The sequence below is a fragment of the Amaranthus tricolor genome, chromosome 12 (genome assembly GCF_026212465.1).
Source record: "Amaranthus tricolor cultivar Red isolate AtriRed21 chromosome 12, ASM2621246v1, whole genome shotgun sequence".
Lineage (NCBI taxonomy): Eukaryota > Viridiplantae > Streptophyta > Magnoliopsida > Caryophyllales > Amaranthaceae > Amaranthus > Amaranthus tricolor.
Genome location: NC_080058.1, coordinates 4,386,011 through 4,407,500, shown reverse-complemented (window position 1 = coordinate 4,407,500; position 21,490 = coordinate 4,386,011). Strand labels below are relative to the sequence as shown.

The 21,490-nt window shown below is 31.0% G+C and overlaps 3 protein-coding genes across 3 annotated transcripts; 1 reads left to right on the top strand and 2 right to left on the bottom strand.

The window, feature by feature from the left end:
* Nucleotides 1–4,028: 4,028 nt before the first annotated feature.
* LOC130797288 (auxin-responsive protein IAA1-like) lies at nucleotides 4,029–5,395 on the bottom strand. The gene is made up of 2 exons (XM_057659832.1): nucleotides 5,027–5,395; nucleotides 4,029–4,912 (listed from the first exon to the last, which is right to left on the bottom strand). The coding sequence occupies exons 1-2, from the start codon at nucleotides 5,161–5,163 to the stop codon at nucleotides 4,588–4,590; spliced, it is 462 nt and encodes a 153-aa protein (XP_057515815.1). The 5' UTR covers nucleotides 5,164–5,395; the 3' UTR covers nucleotides 4,029–4,587.
* A 3,435-nt stretch (nucleotides 5,396–8,830) lies between these two features.
* LOC130797287 (auxin-responsive protein IAA1-like) lies at nucleotides 8,831–10,597 on the top strand. Its single transcript, XM_057659830.1, has 2 exons — nucleotides 8,831–9,076; nucleotides 10,026–10,597. The coding sequence occupies exons 1-2, from the start codon at nucleotides 8,922–8,924 to the stop codon at nucleotides 10,339–10,341; spliced, it is 471 nt and encodes a 156-aa protein (XP_057515813.1). The 5' UTR covers nucleotides 8,831–8,921; the 3' UTR covers nucleotides 10,342–10,597.
* Nucleotides 10,598–18,146: 7,549 nt separating this feature from the next.
* LOC130797286 (auxin-responsive protein IAA3-like) lies at nucleotides 18,147–19,669 on the bottom strand. The gene is made up of 3 exons (XM_057659829.1): nucleotides 19,313–19,669; nucleotides 18,862–19,064; nucleotides 18,147–18,573 (listed from the first exon to the last, which is right to left on the bottom strand). Exons 1-3 carry the CDS (start codon nucleotides 19,474–19,476, stop codon nucleotides 18,398–18,400), a joined length of 543 nt encoding a protein of 180 aa, XP_057515812.1. The 5' UTR covers nucleotides 19,477–19,669; the 3' UTR covers nucleotides 18,147–18,397.
* Nucleotides 19,670–21,490: the final 1,821 nt, after the last annotated feature.

Here is a 21,490-nt window from a genome sequence, read left to right as displayed (position 1 = left end):
TGCCACCTCAAATTTAACTCATCTTTCTTGGACACTCTTGAATCTAGGTATTATTGGAAGATACCACAATACCTTAGTGGGGGGCCCTTTAGCATCCTGAGCTTTACGCTTGTAACGCGATAACCCAGACCTAGGACACTCTTCTAAGTTCTCATTTTCATTCCGATATAATTACACAATCATTCGGACATGCATGAATCTTCTGGTACTCTAAGCCGAAAGGACACATGAGTATTTTGGTATAATATGTTGACTTTGGAAGTTCATTTTCCTCAGGAAGCATCTCACCTAACGCTTTTAATAACATTGTGAAACTAGTGTCACTCCAATTGAACTTTGACTTAATGTTGAAAATTGTCAATACGACTATTAGTTTGGTGAACTTTGTACATCCATGGTACAAAGGCTTTTGAGAAGCCTCTGTCAACAAGTCAAAAACACGATGACGTTTTCCTAACTCAACCTCGACTTCCTCCATCATCTCATCAACACGATCTATATCCTCATCGACATTCTCTTCATCTGTCTCATACCCATCAACACGATCTACTACATCCTCATTGACATCCTCAACAACACTTTTTTCTTTGTAAACTCCCTCCTCACCATGCCAAACCCAAAACATGATATTGAGGCCTAAACCCACGTCGAAGTATGTGCTCCCTAAGGACATCAACACTATCTACCTTTGATACATTGCCACACTTGACACATGGGCAATAAAAACCAACTCCCCCCGTCCTAACTTGATGTTCAACGGCAATACTACAAAATTCTAATACGCCATCAATAAATTTTGACGATTCAATGCTTCCATACATCCAAGAACGATCTTTTGTCATCCTAAGTGTGATTAATTAATTCAAAACAAAATTGATAATCACTTTTTAACATATATACTTAAACCTAATTAACCATAAAACTAAGTAAGAATCATTCATTTAACCCTAATTTTCAATAATTAACCTTCATAATCTATAAATTTTTCAAAAAATATGTATATTATATTCTAATAACAACATTGATTTAACCCTAATTAATTCTAATAATATTACAACATTCATTGAACCTTAATTAACCTTTATATTCTTTAAATTGTTCAAATTATTTTTATTCTAATAACCAAAAAAACATATAAATCAAAATAATTAATAACCTAATAATATAAACTTGGACAAATGTAATACTAGCAACTACATCCACAAATAAAATCACATTTAAAATCACATTCATAAATAAACAACATCATTTAATACTAAAAATTTGAAAAACAATAAAAATTGGTATCAAAAGAATTACCTTATGTATCTAGATGAAGAATAGTTACAATGTGACCTACAATGACATAAGAAAAACAAAATTTGTAATTACAACCATTTTTTTGAAAAAAAAGTAAAAATAAAAATCAAAAACACCAAAACCACCATGAAATGGACATTACCTTAATAGTTTCGTGGGTTTGGAAGCAAATTTCGATGAATGACAATAGAAAGAAGCAAATTTCAACAATTTTGTGGGTGGGTTTTTAAGAATTTTTGTGGGTTTGAAACAGTAGCACACGAAGAAGAAGAAGAAGAAGAAGAGGAAGAAGAAGACAACAATGGCAAACGTTTGTGGGGTTTCGTGGATTTTGTGGTTTCAATGGAAAAACAGTCGTATGGATTTCGTATGGGAAAGAAGAAGACAATGAAACAGTTAGTCGCGGGAAAAAAGCTAAGTTTGTGTTATATGAGAGGTGCATTTTTTTTAAAAAAAAATAAAGGGCTATATGCTGCAGTTCATAAAAAAACCACAGTATTTGAACCATTTTATGCTGCGGTTTTTTATGAACCGCAGCATTTAGCCCTTTATTTTTTTTTGCTTCATTTTTCAATATATTTTATGCTGCGTCTCACACAAACCGCAACATATGTCACGCAACACTTGACATTTTTTCCACTAGTATAGTATCGATAATTCTTATGTAGCAACTATTTCAGAATATAGGAAGTACTACATTCCTACAATATATGTATGAAATAAGATTAAGTTCAAGATATAAATTGTACATTGTAGATATATTTTATATCAATATACTTTTTCGTTTCAAAATACTTGCAACGTATGATTTTTTACACAATTCAATACACTAATTCAATACTTAATATCTCTAATTATTTATGATAAAAAATTATATAAATTTTGATATTAATATTATTTGTATTGAGCGGAATCAAAGAAGATCACACTTGACTATGTTTTAACTTATATATTAAAAACGAATCATAAATTAAGAGTGATGAATGAATAGTGTAATATCTCTAATGTTCGCAAGTAATTTGGATTTGTGGAAGCATAAAGTTGCGAGCATTGTGTTGTATTTTTCATTTAGTAGTTTGTGAGAATTTAGCTCATGAGAAATATTTCATATATATCAAATGACTTAAAATTTTGTTATATTTCAAATATGATCATATTACATTTTTTAATTTTTAATTAAGGGAAAACAAATATGCCTATACAATACACAATTATGATTTTTTTTAAATAAAAAGACTTACCAATTTAATATCTAAATAGTTAAACTTTTGATAATAAAAACTTAAAAACAAATGTAAAAACATCATATCCAAAAATATTTTATAATATTTTGAAACAAAGAAGATAAACTTTATCTATATAAAAGTTAAATCGTTACACAAAGATATCCATAAGCTTAATGTAAACAAAAAAAGTATTTCTATATTACTAATAAATTAAGTAATCCATAGAAAATAAGAGTATATTACTAATAAAATAATTTAATTGAATGTATATTTTATGTAAACCATCTCAATATCAGATAGAATATGAAAGAAAATTATAATAATTGTAAAATATCCTTAAAGTATTACCCAACTTAAATTGCTCAAAATGATTATATATCACATATTATTATCGATGAGCTTCACCTTTAATGGTGCATAGACCAACTTACAATTTAACACTCTTTACTAATTACATTTAACTTGAGACCATCTCATTTGTATTTTGACACTCGTTAATAATTATATTTAACTTGTATTTTTATTCGTAGCCTATAATTTAAAACATAATTAAATGAGATTACAAATTTTTGTGAGAGACGGTCTTTTTGAGAGACTATCACCAATTGGATTGACCCAAAAGGAAAAATATAGAGTAAGTTTCCCAGTAGGCATTAAGAATATTGTAAGTAGACATTTAGAATATTGTAAGTAATTAAGTAGCTACTCGGTGGGTATTAAGTATATTGTAAGTAGACATTAAATATATTGTAAGTAGGCATTTAGGATATGGTAAGTAGGCTAGTATGCTAAGTTTCTTGATCGGTAGGCATTAAAAAATATTATACGTAGGCATTTTAAATACTTTTTCGGTAGGCGTTAAAGTATATTGTAAGTAGGCATTAAGATAATGTAAATAGGCATTAAAGATACAGTAAGTGGACATTAAAGTGTAATAGGCTAGGTATAAAAGAGATCTTTCAAAGAAACGGTTTCTCATGAAACCGATAGAATTGAGATTTTGTCTTAATTGTCTAAATTGTAAATTTTATCAACTTTTATAAATTTTACCATGCAGAATTAAAAACCATTTAGAATTGAACTAGTAAATTTTATCGGTAAATGTCTGCTCGTTTGAGCAACCTAGTGATGCCCCCCATTTGTGCTTCACGAAGCTCCAACACCAACACGCTAGCTCAATCCCCTTTGCATCTTATCATCTCCCTCAATAACACATGCCATGGATTAAGGTATTAGGTGATTAACATCACCTTCAGATTTGCGTCCTATCCTAGCAAAGTGATATGAAATAGTTAAGTATACACTATTGATCATATACTCTAAAGACAATCAAACATGACATAAGAGCTAGAGTAGCATTACGTTGGCTCAAATTTAGTGTTTATTTTTTCTTTCGGGCTTTGCCATGTTTTTCATACTCTTGGTTGATGAGTGTCTTGCTAGGAAAGTTTTCCCTCTTTCCAAACTTTTGCTGTTATACTTGTTTTCATTCGGATAATAAAATTTATTTATTTATCGGTGGAAAAAAAGATTGATAATTATTCAAAAAGTATTACATTATATTAGGTATATGTCGTCTAGACAAATAGATTATGTACAGTGATAAATTTTTTTATACTTTCTAGAGTGTAGCTCAACTATATTACTAATACAAAATCGAACATATCATCAAAGCATATTATCGACTATATAATTTTTACGAACACTCAATCGAGAAAAATCCTAGCTTTGCCCTTAATTTCATCCCTATAAAGGGACCAATACATAACTAGACTGTAAGGATGTCAACATATGATGCTTAACAACTCTGATCATCTCATTTCTTCCAATAGAACGCATTGGAAAATTTATGGATGTACTTAACCCACAGGAGAATCTAGTCGAGTTGATTCTGTAAACATATAGAGATGAGTATTAGGCTCACCCTGTGCTAGGTATTTTGGATTCTCCCTTGAATCTGATCTTCTGTAAGTAATTTAGATCTTGTTCGGATCCTTAAACTTGTTAGAGTTGGTTCTGCACACATATAGAGATAGATCTTGTTCTCAAGCTTGAATTGAAACTAGTCCTTAGTTTCAGACTCTTTGATCAATCTAATACGATTGCAAGAAGCAATGAACATATCCCATGGAACATCACCAAGCAACATCCAATCTCCATCTTTGTCTTCATAAGTTGGTTTATACTCAGATCTAGATCCATTGCTAAATGCTTTAAATTTAAACATTTCCTCTAAAGCACATAAAAGATCATTGTAATCCTTATATTGTTTTAGGTCAATTTTTCTAAGATAAGGAGCTCCATCCACGCTAACTTTTTTGTACTTTGTTGCTTCAATGTTGTTTTTCCTATAAGATTTAATCGGAGGCCATCCAATTGCTTGTACCCTATAAACAAAATGCATATATAAGTAACCATATCATAAGGCTAACAATTTTTCTATAATCACTAAATCACGAAAATTCTGACACATGTAAATTAAAATATGATTCATTACTTACTTTTTTGGCGCTTCAACACAAGAAGTTGACTGGTCATTACTCTCAGAAAAAGATCTTTTCTTTTGATTGGTTCCCGGTAAGCCTAATCTCAACTCCGTATCTTCATGAAAACTCGAGAATTCGTTGCTACTTGCCATACTTAAAAATGATAAAATTTTGTGGAATCCAAAAATGCTAATTGTAGATATACTTAAGTGTGATAATGAACTTTGAAAATGAATGAGAGATGCATATGAAAGTATCGGATATATAGAGAGTAGGAAATGAATGAATTATGAAAGTGGGTCTACTAAGAGTTCGTGTGGTGTACTTTGGAATGTGATTGGAAGACAAAGCTTATCATGTCATTAGTTGCATGTCTCTCAACTATTGCACATGTCTTGTTTGATTAGTGATCACTACTATTTGGTTTTGTTAAGATGGCCTTTGGCTTTTAAGGTCATGAAACAACAACTTAATTTATTTACTATTCTTGGCTATTTTTATGATTAAATTTCATACATTTTAGAGTAGTTTTTATTTTCTATCTCTAAACAATCATCATTGCATGTGGAGCAAAGGAATAAGAATAATAGTAATAGTTTTAAAAATAATGGATATATACGAGATAATATTTGTATATGTTTGGAGAAAGTCGTAAGATTTATCATAATGTATAAAATCTAAATATATATTAAGTTAATTATAATTTAAAAAAAAAATTTGTAAAAAGCAAATGTGATAAACTTAAAAAACGAAGACAATTTTTTTTAAAAGAAAGCAATTGTCAATAGATATATTGTTAAACATATTGATATTGTGAAAAGGTAACTTATGAGTAATTAAATTATATTGAAAAGAGAACATTTTCTAATAAATTCGACATTATCCTTTGATTTTAAATGACCTTTTAATTATCTAGGGCAATAAAGGGTGAAACATTTGGTATATATATTTTTGATTGTACACAACAAGACTCACATATATAAAAGAAGAGTTGACTGTACACAAATTTAATAAGATTTTATTTTAAAATCAATTGGTACAGGAAAAATAGTCAATCAGGCTTAATATTAGTTAACCTCTTTATAATTTTTCGATCCATTTTTCCAACTAAGCCGGGGCATAATTGTGGCATAGCTTTTAGGCACCCATACCTTTACTATCACAATTGATCTTCATCACCAACTACTAAATCAAAGCCACTAATATAATTGTGGCATAGCTTTTGGACACCCATACCTTTTCCTGTTTTTCTTGGAAGGGTGGTAGTTTTTGTAATACTGCCGACAAACAACAATTACAAAGCAAGAAGGATCCAAGGGCATGATAAGAATACAAGTTGTAATCATAAGATTGTAGGTCACTATACCTCCAAATTAAGGGACAAGCTTAGGACATACGTTCTTAAAACTCATATTTTCAAACTTAATAAACGCCCTAAGTTGAGTGGACATAACTTAATTTGGAAGGCCAGTAGGACGTTGAGATTGGAATTAAGCACTATGCCAGCAAAATAATGCATAACACAGCATGGAGATCTCTGAATCCAGTACGTCCACACGACCCACGACAAGGCCACAACTTTGGGTCAAGCCAGGTCGTCATTAAGATATTATTTGAGCTCGGGTAGAGTTTAGAGTGGTCAAATGTCAGTCACGGTCCTTCTTCAAAGATATGTAAATGTATATGTATGAGACGTACTTTTAATTACTCTTTATCTGTTATATATTTTATTATGCTTTTTCATACAAGAGCTCTCTAGGCTAGAATTAGATTTGTGGATGCAGCTAACACCCTTTTTATACCTCATCATCTTTAGCAGCATACCTAGTATATTCCGCTCTTAGCAACTGCAGTCAGGGTCTAGGGAGGGAAAGAAGGCGGCAACTCGTACCCATAAAGGAGAGTGCAGTTAAAGTGTCCTTTGGATCGAGAAAGATACACAGATGAATCCTCAAAAAAAAAAAAACTCATCAGTCAAAAACATATAAATAAGTAAAAATAACTAGGTTTCCATATTTGTTTGATTGTTTTTGTTATTGGGCCTAGAATCAAACAAAAAAAATTAGGTTTGGGTTCTCTAGAAACCTATCTAAATAGAGTTTCTAGGGGTGCTATATAAAACTCTTTTAGCCTATTGATTTGTATTATGTTTTCGATTTTCTCCTCATATATCGATATAATATGTTATTTTTTCTACCCCTTATTATTTTCTGTCTATCTTTCTTGCATTTATCATAATAATATTTACTTGAAATGACGAATGAATGAGATTTGAACCCATAATCGTAAACAACTCAACTAAAAGTCAAGTTTAAGCTAATAGCAGACATGATGACGACGTACATACTACAAATGAGTGAATGAATATGGGGTTTATACTGTTTATCCATGGATATTATCCGTGTTAATACTGTTTATATGCAGGATTCTGCTAGGCATATTCATGTGCGTAAGGAGACCCGCGCACCTTCATGCATCCTTTTTAATCAAAGGATCCTGAATACTCCAAACATCAAAATCAAATCTTGACCATCCAAATTACTATATTTATTTTAAGCATATGGGGTTTATTAAGTATGTCCTAAGCTTGTCTCTAATATTAAGGGATACTGTGACCTACACACCTACCCTATAATTTCAATCGTTATCCCTTGTACATGCACTTGAGATTTCTTGCTTTCTAATTGTCGCCTTACCAAATTTCATTACCAAATATTGAGCTCATTAATTCATAGCCAAAACCACTTTTATATTTATAAAAAATATCTATCGTAATTTAATTTTACATAAATACTTATGTAAATTATATACGGAGCTAAAATATTTTAGAGGGTAAATGTTAATATTTAATCTGGGGTAGTACTTTAATTATGTTATTAAATACATTAAAAAACATCAAACATAAGTATCATGATAGAATATTATAACATATTGTGAGGCTACTATGTTTAGTTTAGACTTTTACTTGAGTTGGTCTCATATAGTATAGAAGTCGATATATTGAGAGGTCACAATCCACCCCCATATAACTAATTCAGGTGGAATATTAAGCACTATGTATGAGCATATTATGTACTACATCCATACTTTTAGTTTAAGGTCCCAATATATGTCATATATTCTAACACGCCTCTTCACACAAGAGCCCTTGATGTATCACGAGTCCTCTTTATGCCTGGCGCTAAATATTTCACTTTAAATGAGGGGTGATTGAGAGTCAATCAGTTGGCATTTGATACAATGTCAAAGAATCTAACTCAACCAAAAACTTAAAATGATGATTGAAACTAAGGGTGTTCAATACGTCGGATAAGAGTCGTGCCAGGATAAGTAAATTTGGGTCGGGTTAGATAAGGGCTCTTTAAACATAGTATGGGCTTTAAATTATTATTAATCCCTATTTATTAATTTATAACAATTAAACTATCATTAATCCCTATTTATTAATTTATATCAATTAAATTATCATTAATAATAATTAAATTGAAAAAATATTAATAATCTCCATTGACATTGCCATTTATAATACTCCATTTAAATTATACATTAATTATATTATTAAACGGATCGAATAAGGGCTCAAAATAGGGCCTAACCCATTAAACACTCCTAATTAAGACCCCATAATATCTTATATACACTATCATTAGTTCTATAATTAAAACTAAAACTCAAGTAATAATTAACAAACAAGTCAAGAAACAATTGCCTAATGACTTGGTTAGTTTTGCCTTCATACAATCACAATGCAATGTACACCACACGTGCTCAAAGTAGACCCACTTTTATATATTTCCATATCTATATATAACATGGTTTTATTTGCATCTTAGCATCGAAAAAAATTCACTAAACCTTCTACAATAATCTACCTTCTTTATAAAATTTTGTTGTAAAACACAAATAAACCATGGAAAGAAATATAAATGCAAACTCAAAAATTCACGAGGATACAGAATTGAGATTAGGCTTACCAGGAATTAATAAAGAAAAGAAAAGATTATTTTCTGAAATTAATGAGGAATCAACTTCTGGCTTTGAAATACACCCAGCACTACCTCAAAAGTAAGTATCAAATTACATTTGAATTTACTTAATGTCATGTTTAAGAATAATGACTTCATTTGGAAATTTGGGATTGGCTTAAATTTTTTGTTTGGCAAATTAAAAATTTTTAAATTTAAATTTAGATCAAATTTCACCATTATTTTTTAAGTAGTTAAAGTTTAGAATTTGAGAATGACTATCCAAACCTTGTCATTCTCAAACTCTTCATTTATAATTTCATAATTGAAATTCAGAATTTGAAATGAAATACTTATTTCCAAATACTACATAAATATATTTTAAAAAATAATCCCTCTACTCCACCTAAAATTTGCTATAATTTTCTTTTTACCATGTTCAATAATTAAAGTTTTCTATTATGCTATACCAACACTTTTGTTTTTAATTCTTATATACATATTTAACTGTGTTTTTCATCTTATTTACACTTTTTTCTTATTTTCCCAGCCATAAAGTAACTTTTTCACAAATCTTTAATAAAACGACTTATTTTGTAGTTGGGGTGTTCTTTTGAGACGGAGAGAATATATCAAATTGATATAATAATTAATAATTATCGGCTCATCTTGTATGAAACCATCTCACTATGAGACGGGCTTAAAAAAAAGGCGATTTAAAAAAAATTATTCATTAACTAATTTACATTAATTTCCTAAAACTATTTAAAAATTTTGAGTTTTTTTTTTTTTAAAATAATTATAATTTGAGTCAGTCAATATACGTCATCTCATACCGTGAGATGGTCTTAACAAAGAATTAGAGCATAAATATACTTCATTTGCTAAATGTATTAGTAGTCAATAGTGATAGTCATAGTCATACTCATAGTCATTTACCCAGTATCCGACACAAGTCGGAGTCTAGAAAAGACTGTAGTGAACAGACTATACCCGCCAAATATATTAATAGATTATCTTAAATGTTTGTTCTTTTTATTTATTTGCAGGGTGCAAGTAATAGGATGGCCTCCAATTAAAACGTACAGGAAAAACAGTCTAGAAGCAGTTACAAAGTACGTAAAAGTTAGTGTGGATGGAGCACCATACCTACGAAAGATAGATCTAAAACAGCATAAAGATTACAATGAATTCTTAAGTGCCTTAGAACAAATGTTCAAATTTAAAGCATTAAGCATAAGATCTGAGTATGAACCAACTTATGAAGACAAAGATGGGGATTGGATGTTAGTTGGTGATGTTCCATGGGATATGTTTATTGCTTCTTGCAAACGTCTTAGGTTGATGAAAAGATCTCATCTTTAGAGTTACTTCATTGGTTTTATTAGCTATGTAAAATGGTTATTATGTAAATACATGATTCCATTATTTTGGAGAATTTTTAACAATTTTATTAAAAAACGTTATTTAAAATAAAAATTATAATACTTTGTCAATAGCAGTCTCATATATATTTAATTTTCAAAATTAAAGTCGCAATATTAATTCTTTTCAAATATTAATTTTGTTAAGTTATTATGTCTTTGTACTCGTGGAATCAACCTATTAAATGTAAAATTTACCTTTCTCCAACTTAATTGATTAGGAATTTGAGCTGCCTTAATTAGTTAACACATCATTCCAACTAACTTTGCTTTATTTTTTCCTTTGCTCACCGACACCAATTTGGATAGACATCCTTCTTTTTCTACTAAAGTTCCACTTGATTTTGTTGTTGCACAATAAGAATGTGAAAAATAGAATAAAATAAGCTTTTTTGGAAAAAAAAATTTCAAAATAAACTTTGGAAAATTTTAATTCCAAAATAAGTGTGTTCGTGTTCAAGTCTTAGGTCAGGGCTTATTCACTGTTATTAAGAGCGAACAAATAAATTGATAAAAAATGTCAAAATCTTTTGTTCGTTGTTACTAACAACGAACAAAATGCAGATAATGTCATAACATTGAAAAGGACAAAAAAAGTCAAATATGTGTTAGTTCGTTGTTGTTAACAGCGAACTAACATATATTTGATTTTTTTGTCCTTTTCAACGTAATGACATTGTCTTCATTTCACTAACAACATCGAATTATGAAATGTTTTTTTTTTTCCTTTAAATGGTATGAGATTACCTTGCTTTTGTTTGTTGTTAGTAACAGTGAACAAATAATTTTGATCTTTTTTTACCAACTTCTTTGTTTACTGTTAGTAACATTGAACAAACGTCTGACCTCAGCTTTGGCAAGAACACGTTTATTTTGGAAATTAAAATTTTCCAGAAACTTATTTGGAATTTTTTCTAGAAAAACTTTTTTCTACTTATTATTGTTAGGTATTATTGTTCTACTTATTTAATTATTACAATTATATTTGTTCAATTGTTATATATTTGTGTGATTGTTTTTTAATGAGTCAAATTAGCTCAACTAAATATTAAATATTGTAAAAATTAAATAAATCTTAAATAAATGATCATCAAAAGTTTGATATACGATTACATCAAAGTTCAAACTTCAAAGCATACATACTAAATCACATTTAAAAGTTTCTACGAATATTTGATTAAGTACAGTTTAAGTTGGAAGTATTTTTCTTTCGTTACTATTAACCATTAGTTTTACGAAAATGGTTTCGTTTAGGTTTTTTGGTTTTTTCTAATTAAATCAAATCCAAACCATAAATTAAATTACCTTCAACTTTTCATCCCCAACATCTCCATATTTTCTAGATTTTCCATTTAATTAGACAAAAGAAAATTAATACTCAACTGTATTTTTTTTAAAAAAAATATCAATATATTATATGTGTAAAACTATTTTCATAAAAATATACTTTTTGCCAAATAAAAGTCAAGGTTGTACAAACTACAAACAATAATGTTAAGTGCTCAATAATATGCTTTGGTTGTTATTTTGAGTTTTTTTTTTTTTTTTTTACAAACTTATTATTATTTGTTAATTTCATACTTTATGTAAAGCTGTTTGGGAATAGTGGACAACTGGACATAGATCTTAATTAGCGCAATCAAACTAATAAAATTAATTATTTGAATACATTATTTTGGAATACTCCCTCTAATAACCCACCGCTTTTGTTACATTTTTTTAGTTTGTCACAAATTTTGTATTTTTGATAATGTTTCATATTTTTTCTTCATTTTTCATCCATAATACATTTAACTTGTTTTATTATCTTATTTGTATATTTTTTTCGCTTTCTTTTAAAAATATTATTTTTCCTTCTTTGCCTTAGTTTTTTCACAAATATACTTATAGCAAATATTGTGGGACTAACAAAGAGTATATATTTTGGAAAAAGTGGTTTTTAAATTTAATAAATGTGTTTCCCCTTAATAAAAAGCAATAAAAGCTGTTGATGTTTGTAGGTTAAAGCAGTAGCTCACACCGCCGCGCCTGCTTTGAACATTCCTTCATATGATTATCAATTTGGATGGTAAGGCTAATCATGCAACAAAAAGATTTTTTTTTTTTTTAATTTCTTTTTCAATTCAAGATATAATTGAAATGAAAATTTTTTTTAATTACTAAATTATTGAAATTTTATAAAGTTTTTTTAAAAATGAATTTCTTTTTTGAAGGGGAGGTAGGTGGGAATCCAACAATTTTATTTATAGAGTTTAATGTGGGTCCATGGTGAGAATTATAAAACCTTTATTATAAATGTTGAATTTTTTTTTTCCAAAAAAGAAATGTTATTGAACGGTTTTCAGTCCAACTTTTTTAGGTATTTCTAGGTCATGTACTATGTTCATATTCGCAATACTTTAAACATCCTGCCAATCAAGCTCAATTTGTACAGTTTGCACTTTGAAATATTTTTGGGTTATAGAATTGTTGATTGTTGAATGAATAATACTCAGAATATTAAAAAGGGAATAATGCTATTGTTTCATTCATTCAATCTGCTAAGCATGAGGCCAACCATTACATATATATAGAAGATTAGGGCAAAAAACATAAAGACACCTGGACACATGTCCTTCTTACATTCTACTATATACAAGGACCACAAGGGACAAAGGGAATAAACAAGGACACTGGTAGAATTAACAGCAGAGTTGCAAGAGTAGGACACAGAATAGGTAGTAGAGCAACAGCATTGGTGTGCACAGCAGCATATTGAGGACCTTCAAGGTGGGAGTAGGGCTTTAGCATGAGCTCCCAACTTGAGAAGCAGATACTGATGTTGAGACACAGGAAGAGACTTGGTGACAATCTACCAGAGTTGTGTTTCTCACGTATGAAATGACAATTCACTTCTATGTGTTTGGTTCTTTCATGGTGAACAGGATTGGCAATGATGGACAAGGTAGCTTTGTTGTCACAAAAAATATGGTTGAACCATTGTGAGGAATGCCAATATCCCTAAGGAGCTGAATGAGCCACAGAACCTCACATGTAGTTAGTGCCATTGCTCGATACTCAGCTTCAGCAGAGCTTCTAGACAAACAACATGTTTTTTGGATTTCCAGGAGATGGGGGAGTTACCCAACAAAATGCAGAAACCAGTAGTAGATCTTCGAGATATGGAACAACATGTCCAGTCACTATCACAGTAGGCAATTAAACATTCCTCAGATGATGAAGTAAGGAGAATGCCTTGGAAAGGATTGTTGTTGAGATATCTCAAAATTCTCTTTGCAGCTTGCATGTGAATGGTTGTGGGTTGGTGCATGAATTGGCTTAGAGTGTGAACAGCAATGGCAATGTAAGGGCGTGTTAAGGTCAAGTATATGAGCTTGCCAATGAGTTGTTGATAGGTAGATATGGAAGGAAGAGGATCACCAATGTTGAGAGTTAGTTTAGTATTTGGGTCAAGGGGTAGTTTGAGAGGCTTAGAGTGAGTCATTTTGTATTCTTTAAGGAGATCAGTTGTGTACTTGGATTGAGACAGAAATATGCCCTTAGATGATCGGTCCACTTTAATGCCCAACAAGTATCTTAAATGACCAAGGTCTTTCATGTGAAATTTGGAAGATAAGAAAGTTTTGGTGGTGGTGATGATGCACGGGTCATTCCCAGCTATAAATAAGTCAACAACATAGACTAATATCACAGTGTGTTGGTTGGCTTAATGTTTGGTGAAGTGGGAGTAATCACTCTTGGATTAAGTAAAGCCACATGTGGTTAGTTTAGCAACAGGTGCAAAGGTTTCAACATAATCAATATCATATTGCTGCTTGTTCCCCATTACCAACAATCTTGCTTTATATCTCTCTATACTCCCATCAGGTTGATATTTGGTTTTGAAAAGCCATTTGCTGCCAATGGCTTTTTTTCCAGGGGGAAGTCAGTAATGACCTAAGTGTGATTATCTTCTAGAGCAGACAATTCTTCATTCATGGCTGTTACCCAATAGGGATGTTTAGAGGCTTCAAGAAAGGTTACAGGGTCAGTGGTTTGTTGTAGGTGAGCCATGAAACACTGAAATTAGGGACTCACACATGTGGAAGTGGAGTTTTCTATGGGAGTAACATAGTCTTCCAACCAACCAAGAGTGGACTTAGTTCTTTCAGAAAGTCTAAGAGAAGGTGGAGAAGCAGGCTCAGTAATTTCAGAAGTAGGAGAGGTGGCTGGACAGATAGGAAAGGGAGTAGGGTGGGTAAGGCTGCTAGGGGTGTTGTTAGAATCAGGTTCATCATCAGAGGAATCTTCCCATACATGTGGATGATGGAGGGACTGGTCATGGGTAGTTGGTATCAAGTGAGTGAGTTGATGGGGAGTCAAGGTATGGGAAAAATGTGTTCAAACCACTTGATGTCCCTAGAGACAAAGGTTTGTTTTGTGAAGAAATTGAGAAGTTTATATCTCTTTTGAAGAGCTGGATAGCCAATGAAGACACAAGATACATCCCTAGGATTCATTTTATCATTGTTATGAGCTGGGTTATAAGCAAGGGCTAAACAGTCAAATGCCTTGAGATGAGAGTAGGAAGGTTTTTTGTTGTGAAGAGCTTTATATGGTGTTTTGTGATGAAGGATGGGTGTGGGCAATCTATTAGTAAGGTAAAAACTGGTAAGAACACAGTCACCCCGGTAGGATTTAAGCAATCTGGCTTGTATTCTTAGGCACCTAGCCATCTCTAGCACTTTTCTATGCTTTCTTTCACACCTTTCATTTTGTTGAGCTCTGTCAACACATGTAGTTTGATGTATGATTCCATAAGAGTCATAAAGAGATCTACACTTTGAGTCCTCAAACTCTAAGGCGTCAGATCTTACAATTGTCATCTTTCTCTCAAATTGTGTATTAGCTAAAGTGATAAAATTGTAAGGTGATAAAATTGTGTGATTTTCGATGTTTCACCATTGGGTAGGTTTATCCTGTATTCAGCTGTTGTGCCCCTAGGGTTTTTAACACAAGCTACATTTTCAGTCATATGGTCACTTGCCCCTGAGTCTATAATCAATTCAGTCACTTTTTCATTTGCATAAAACACACGACACCATACCTGCAAAGCCAGCAAAGCTGTTCTCAACATCTTCTTCAGACTGAGCGTTATTGGCAGTAAGTTTGTGACCTCCAAGAAGATTTCTTAGAAGTTGTTCTATTTGCTCTACAGTGATTTCACTCCCCTCTCCTAAGATTCCACTGTCTTAAGCACTAGCTGCTATTTTGAGGTTTTTGTTCCTAGTCCAATTCTAACTGGAGACGTTCAATCTTGTATGTGGTTCTTTCCCTCTGTATGGTTGCTTGTATTTGGAATGTCATTTTGGATATCCAACAACTGTCCAGCACTTGTCCTTTATGTGCCCTTAAATTCCACATGCACTACATATCATAGCTTCTCCCATTCCTCTACTAAACATTGCAGAGGATTCCATGGCATTCTTCATGGGAATCAAAATGTTCCTCTGAGATTCTTCTTGTTGTAGGTTGCTATAAGAAAAATCAACAGTAGGAAGAGGTGTTATCATAAGAACTTGACTCCTTAAGGGTCCATAGGCCTCATCTAGAACATTGAGAAATTGGAACAACCTTTTTTCTTCCTTTTGCTTTTCACAGGCTTCTAAAAATTTTGTCACATCTTCACTTGGAGCATTGATAGCAGGCAGCTGGTTCAGTGACTTTAATTCTTCCCACATGCTTTTCATCGTAGTATAGTACTCATTAATGGAAGATGAGCCTTGGTTTGTTTCATACAACTCTTTGTTGAGTTTGTATTTGAGAGATCCATTTGTTATTGAAAACCTCCTTTCAAGATACAACAATATTTCCCTTATAGACATCATGTACATGATGGTTTGTTTGATTGGTTCAGACACTGATCCCGTTATCCAACCTATCACAGTGTCATTGCAAGTATCCCACAAATCACCCTTGGTTCTGTCTGTATCATCTCTAGTTACTGTTTCATTGATGAACTCCGGCTTTCTTTTTGGATGATAGGGCTATCTCCATGGATCTCCTCCGCCTTCTATAGTTACTTATATCAGTTAGTTTGTCCACACTCACAGTGTTAGGACCATCAGAACCATGCAAATAGAGAGGGTTTTGTAGATTCATTTTTTCCATGAGTAAGAAGAGAAGAAGAAGGAGAAGGAGAAGGAGAAGGAGGAGAAGGAGAAGAAGGAGAAGGAGAAGAAGAAGGAGAAGGAGAAGAAGAAGAAGGATTACAGGTTCAGAGTCTTTGTGAATCTTGAACGTGTCTTCCATGTAATAGAGTGTGATTTCCATTAAAGGTAGAAAACTTATACTCAAGTGCGTGAGTCAAGCTTTGTGAATGATATTCCATTATTGTATTGATGAGTCGTAAAAAAAATATAATAATATTTGAAAAGAATGTGTCCAAAACACACCATTAAAACATTGCGCCTAATTGCATGTGTTTGTTCATTGCTCCATTATGTGTTCTTGGTTTCTCACCTTAGTGAGGTCCAAATTCTTATATTTCATTATTGTTTTTTATGGTTAGCTCAACTTTTTACAATTGAAAGAAACAAAATTAATTTTTTACCAGTTGTTAATGGCTAGATCTATGAATAATGTGATCAATATCTATATGAGAATGTCTGATATCTCAGATTTAGCTTGAAAAAAGATTGATAGACTACTTATATCAATAAGGTGCATCTTCTTTTTATAGGAGTCTATTTGCTAAGAACTCTACAGTTAAGCGTGCTTGGTGGAGACCAATTTTAGGATGAGTGACCTCGTGAGAAGTTTTCTTAGGTGCGCACGAGTGAAAACAAAGTGTATTGGAAAGACTTGTGTATTTGTTTATGAGTTCAGTCTAAAGTCTCCATGAGTAGTCACCAACGTTCCATTTAGAGTTTTTCCTCATACTTCATTCTAAAGTACTCAAGTATGTGTCACGGTTAATTATTACACTCAAAATTTGCAGTTGTATTGAAAATAATAAAATTAACATAGTAAGTAATTGTTTTCTTTATTCTTATATATGAAATTCGATTCTCACCCATATAAAAACATCGATCTCTCATTCTCTTAATTGTATTGTTTTAACTTAATTCTCGATTTACGTAAATGTATAGATCAGAATGTTTTTACTATCAAAACGATAAATTTTTTCTTGAAGTCTATATATATACAATAACGTGAATTTTTTCTTAGACATGGTTGAGAATAGAATCATAAAACTTAGGGGCGGAGCAAATAATTTCGAGGCCTTGTTTATTTTTCATAAATTTCTAAAATTGGGGCCCTTTGTAATTAAACTAAAAAAAAGATACCTTTTTAAGTTAAATAAGTTATTAAAAATTAAACTTTCTTCTTTAATGTTAAAATGGAAAAGAAAAAATAGTAATAGATTGATGACCGATAATAAAAAGAGCAAAAATTTAAAGGGTTGAAAAACTTTTAAATAAATTGTTTATTATTTTTATGAATTAAGTTATTGAATTGATATTTGATGAATGTGTAAACATTAAATGAGGTAAGAAAAAATATTTGGAAGTTAAAAGAGTTATTTTTGAAAGAGATAAAAAATGAGAGAAAAAAATTTAATCAATAGGTTTTGAACATATAACCATTGGTATATTAAGTAAAATAATATGTTATTTTAATATAATTTTTTAATATGAGGCTCTTTAAATTTGAAGTTCTGTGCGGTTGGACACCTCGCACGCCTCTGAAAAAAATTCAAATAACTTGCAAAAAGAAAAGAAAAATTATATTCTTTTCATAAAGTATATATACAATAACATTTTGCACCAAAAAAGGGGCTTTTGGAGCTTGTAAGGAGCATTATATACATGAAAATGAGATGCTATAGATCTAAAAGCCGATCATCTCCCATATATACATGAAAAAAAAATACTCCTTTAATTTATCCAAAAAAAAACATAATTAAAAAAAGGAAAAAACTTCATATACTCAAAAAAAAAAGTAAAAAATATGATTTAGGGCAAGCAACCCAATCCTCTTGCTTCTGATCCTTTCATGATTCTTAGCCTCTTGCAAGAAGTAATAAACATTTCCCATGGCACGTCTCCTACCAACATCCAATCTCCATCTTTATCTTCATAAGTTGGCACATATTCTGACTCATTATATCCTCCTTTTTCTAAGTAAATACCTATTAATTCAAAAAATAAAAGTTAGTAACTAAAAGTAAATTTAACCATTATATATTAAAATAATTGCAAAAAAGAAAATCGTTTTTTCAAAAATATTACTCTTTTTGTATTGGTATTCACATCAAATATTATATTTGTTTTTTGGTACTATTAATTTACAAGTATCTATTACTTATCAATCACTTTTAATTTGTATTTTATTCTTAATTTATAAATTCAAATATATGTAAAAAGGAGATTTTATTTAATTTGTCTCGTGTGAATTTAAATAGGACACTTGTGCTTACCAACTTCAACTTTGAACATGTCTTGTAAAGCCTTAAGGAGTTGTGAGTAGCCCTTGTATAGTTTCATGTCAATCTTTCTAAGATAAGGAGCTCCATCCAAGCTTACTTTTACGTAAAACCCTCCATTTTCAGCATCTTTATTCATTGTTTGAAGGCAATTTTTCCTGTATGATCGAACTGGAGGCCAACCCACCACTTGTGCCCTATATTATATCAAAATTAACATTAATTATTTTTAACTATCAGTCTAAAATTGTAAATAATAGTGTGAATAATATATTATAAGGCTTCCACCATCCGCTCCATATCAAATTATAGATTAATTTTAATGGTTGAAGTTTCATAATATTAAATATGTTTTATCAGAAGATCTGGTAATAGTTTTTCATATTAGTAACCATTCGAAAGTTCAAAATAAATGATTGAAAAAGTATTATATAGAAATACTTACTTTGGTTGGGGAGCAGTTTCATTTTCAGTGTTATGAGCATCAGAAGAAGATTCTTTAATATTAGAAAACGATCTCTTATTAATTTGAGTTTTGATCTGACTGCCCGGTAATCCTAGTCTTAACTCGGTATCTTGATGCTCAATTTCCTTCTTGTTCATCTCCATTTTAGTGATGATCTAAACTTCAAGAGCTTAAGTTTGTATTTATATTTGGTATAATACTAAATACAAATATATGTGTGGTTAAAGCATAAGGCAAGGTGGTAATGGTATTATATAGAAGTATAGATGTAGAAATCTGCTAACAACCACTACTATAATTATTTGTCAGATTCCAATGTAGAAGACATGGAGAATAATCATATCTGTAGTGTACCTCACGCTGCGTTCTTATTGGTAGACAAGATTTATTATCAAGTCTTTATTTTTTCATTGACTTACTTTTTACCTAACATTACTTGATTTATATTATATCACTTCTAAAAAAAATTTGATACTTTATTTTCATTATAATACATGAACTATTCATGTAAAAACACCCATCAAAATAAAAAGCTCATAGTTTTTTTTTTATATAAATTTTTATTAATTAGATTATTTAGGTTATGTATAGAATACTTCTCATAATAAAACAATTTTATACAATAATTTATAATAATAGATAGTAGGATGTTTTATTATTTGGTTGATTTAGTGAATTTGTTTGACTAAATAGTAGCATTGAAATTTTTGTTACCTAATATATTTGTTCTAAACTACTTGTAATGATTGTAACATATTGCGTTGAGAATGAAATGTCACTCTCAATTGCATATATAATGGAACGGAAAAAACATTAAAGTAGGTATATTAGCTAGTTGTTATTAACGAGTTGTCTAATAAATTTTATTGTTAAGTGTTAGTTGTTTATAAGAGAAAAATTAAGTTAAATAGCTGAAAATAGTGAAACGCTACAAAGACTAGTTTTTCGATTTTAACTAAACAAATAATTTTTTTATTGTTTAATTAATGATAGGTCGTTTTACTACCAAAAATAATTCATAATTCACCTAACTAGTATAGTTGGGAAAGTAGGGTCGAACCACTGTGGAAGGACAAATAAAGTCACAATTTGAACCAAGCTCACTATTGCTAACGATCAAATGTTGGATTTTTGTTTATCTAAGTAAAACGCAAAAATAAGAGATGAATAGAATTCAATACTTAAAAACCTAGGGCTAAAAGGATTCACTATGCATCGATCATGATTTATGAACAACAATTGGGATAGGAATGAATAAAGGCGAAGGAAGATGTTGCTCTCGCAAACAAATTCGACAATTAAACAATAAAAACAAGCTATCGCGATTAAAGCTTAATTGTTCAAGGAAGGAAATCGTTCACTCAAACTCGCAACTCTCGCTTATAAAATTGAGCGAATAAAACTTGCAAATTGGCCAAACATGCAATCAATCTAAAAACCCATCAATTGAATCTCCTAAACAAACCAAATTTAAATCCTAAAATCGAACAAGAATCATGATCTTTTGCATAGCTTCACCAAACCCTAGAAATAAAACTACTCACTAAGCATATTAAAACTAACTAGAGATTCAATAATTAAATTCATGGAGGAAATCAAATTCAAATTTAATGGAGAAGCAAACATTCAAAAATAATAATGATAAACAAGAACAAGAGATTGGAATTGAAACTAATACCCAAATATAATGAGAATTACAATGTTCAAGTGTTGATTAACAATCCCCCATGGCAAGTAATATGAGAAATCTCTTCAATATCAAACCCTCAAAAACAGAGAAAAAAAAACAAGGAACAACGTCTCTCCTTCTATTACATTCCCTAATGATAAAATATAAACTGTGCGAAAAACGGTTATTAAAGCAGGACCGGACCGGGTTTCTGGAAGACCGGACCGGGTCCGCATGCTGGGAGTTTTCAGAGAGCAAAAATCGCAGGACCCGACCGGGTTTAGGCAAGACCGGACCGGGTCCGTAAGCTGAGCATTCATGCAAGTGATTATTGACAGACCCGACTAGGTTTAGAGTATACCCGATCGGGTCCTGGGCTTGGAGGCTTACATTCCTATTTCTCAATTGAAATCGCTCGGGTATGAAAATACCCGCCCGGGCCCATCATCATGTGCTTATTTTTCTTCATTAGAACACGGCAAAAGTAC

What these genes read in the sequence shown, in the direction of transcription:
- LOC130797288 (XM_057659832.1), bottom strand. Translation starts at nt 5,163, where the DNA reads ATGGCAAGTAGCAACGAATTCTCGAGTTTTCATGAAGATACGGAGTTG. An exon ending in TGTGTTGAAGCGCCAAAAAA is followed by an intron (nt 4,913 to 5,026) that starts GTAAGTAATGAA and finishes TTTTGTTTATAG; the next exon opens with GGTACAAGCAATTGGATGGC.
- LOC130797287 (XM_057659830.1), top strand. Translation starts at nt 8,922, where the DNA reads ATGGAAAGAAATATAAATGCAAACTCAAAAATTCACGAGGATACAGAA. An exon ending in CACCCAGCACTACCTCAAAA is followed by an intron (nt 9,077 to 10,025) that starts GTAAGTATCAAA and finishes ATTTATTTGCAG; the next exon opens with GGTGCAAGTAATAGGATGGC.
- LOC130797286 (XM_057659829.1), bottom strand. Translation starts at nt 19,476, where the DNA reads ATGGAGATGAACAAGAAGGAAATTGAGCATCAAGATACCGAGTTAAGA. An exon ending in GAAACTGCTCCCCAACCAAA is followed by an intron (nt 19,065 to 19,312) that starts GTAAGTATTTCT and finishes GATATAATATAG; the next exon opens with GGCACAAGTGGTGGGTTGGC. An exon ending in CATGTTCAAAGTTGAAGTTG is followed by an intron (nt 18,574 to 18,861) that starts GTAAGCACAAGT and finishes TTGAATTAATAG; the next exon opens with GTATTTACTTAGAAAAAGGA.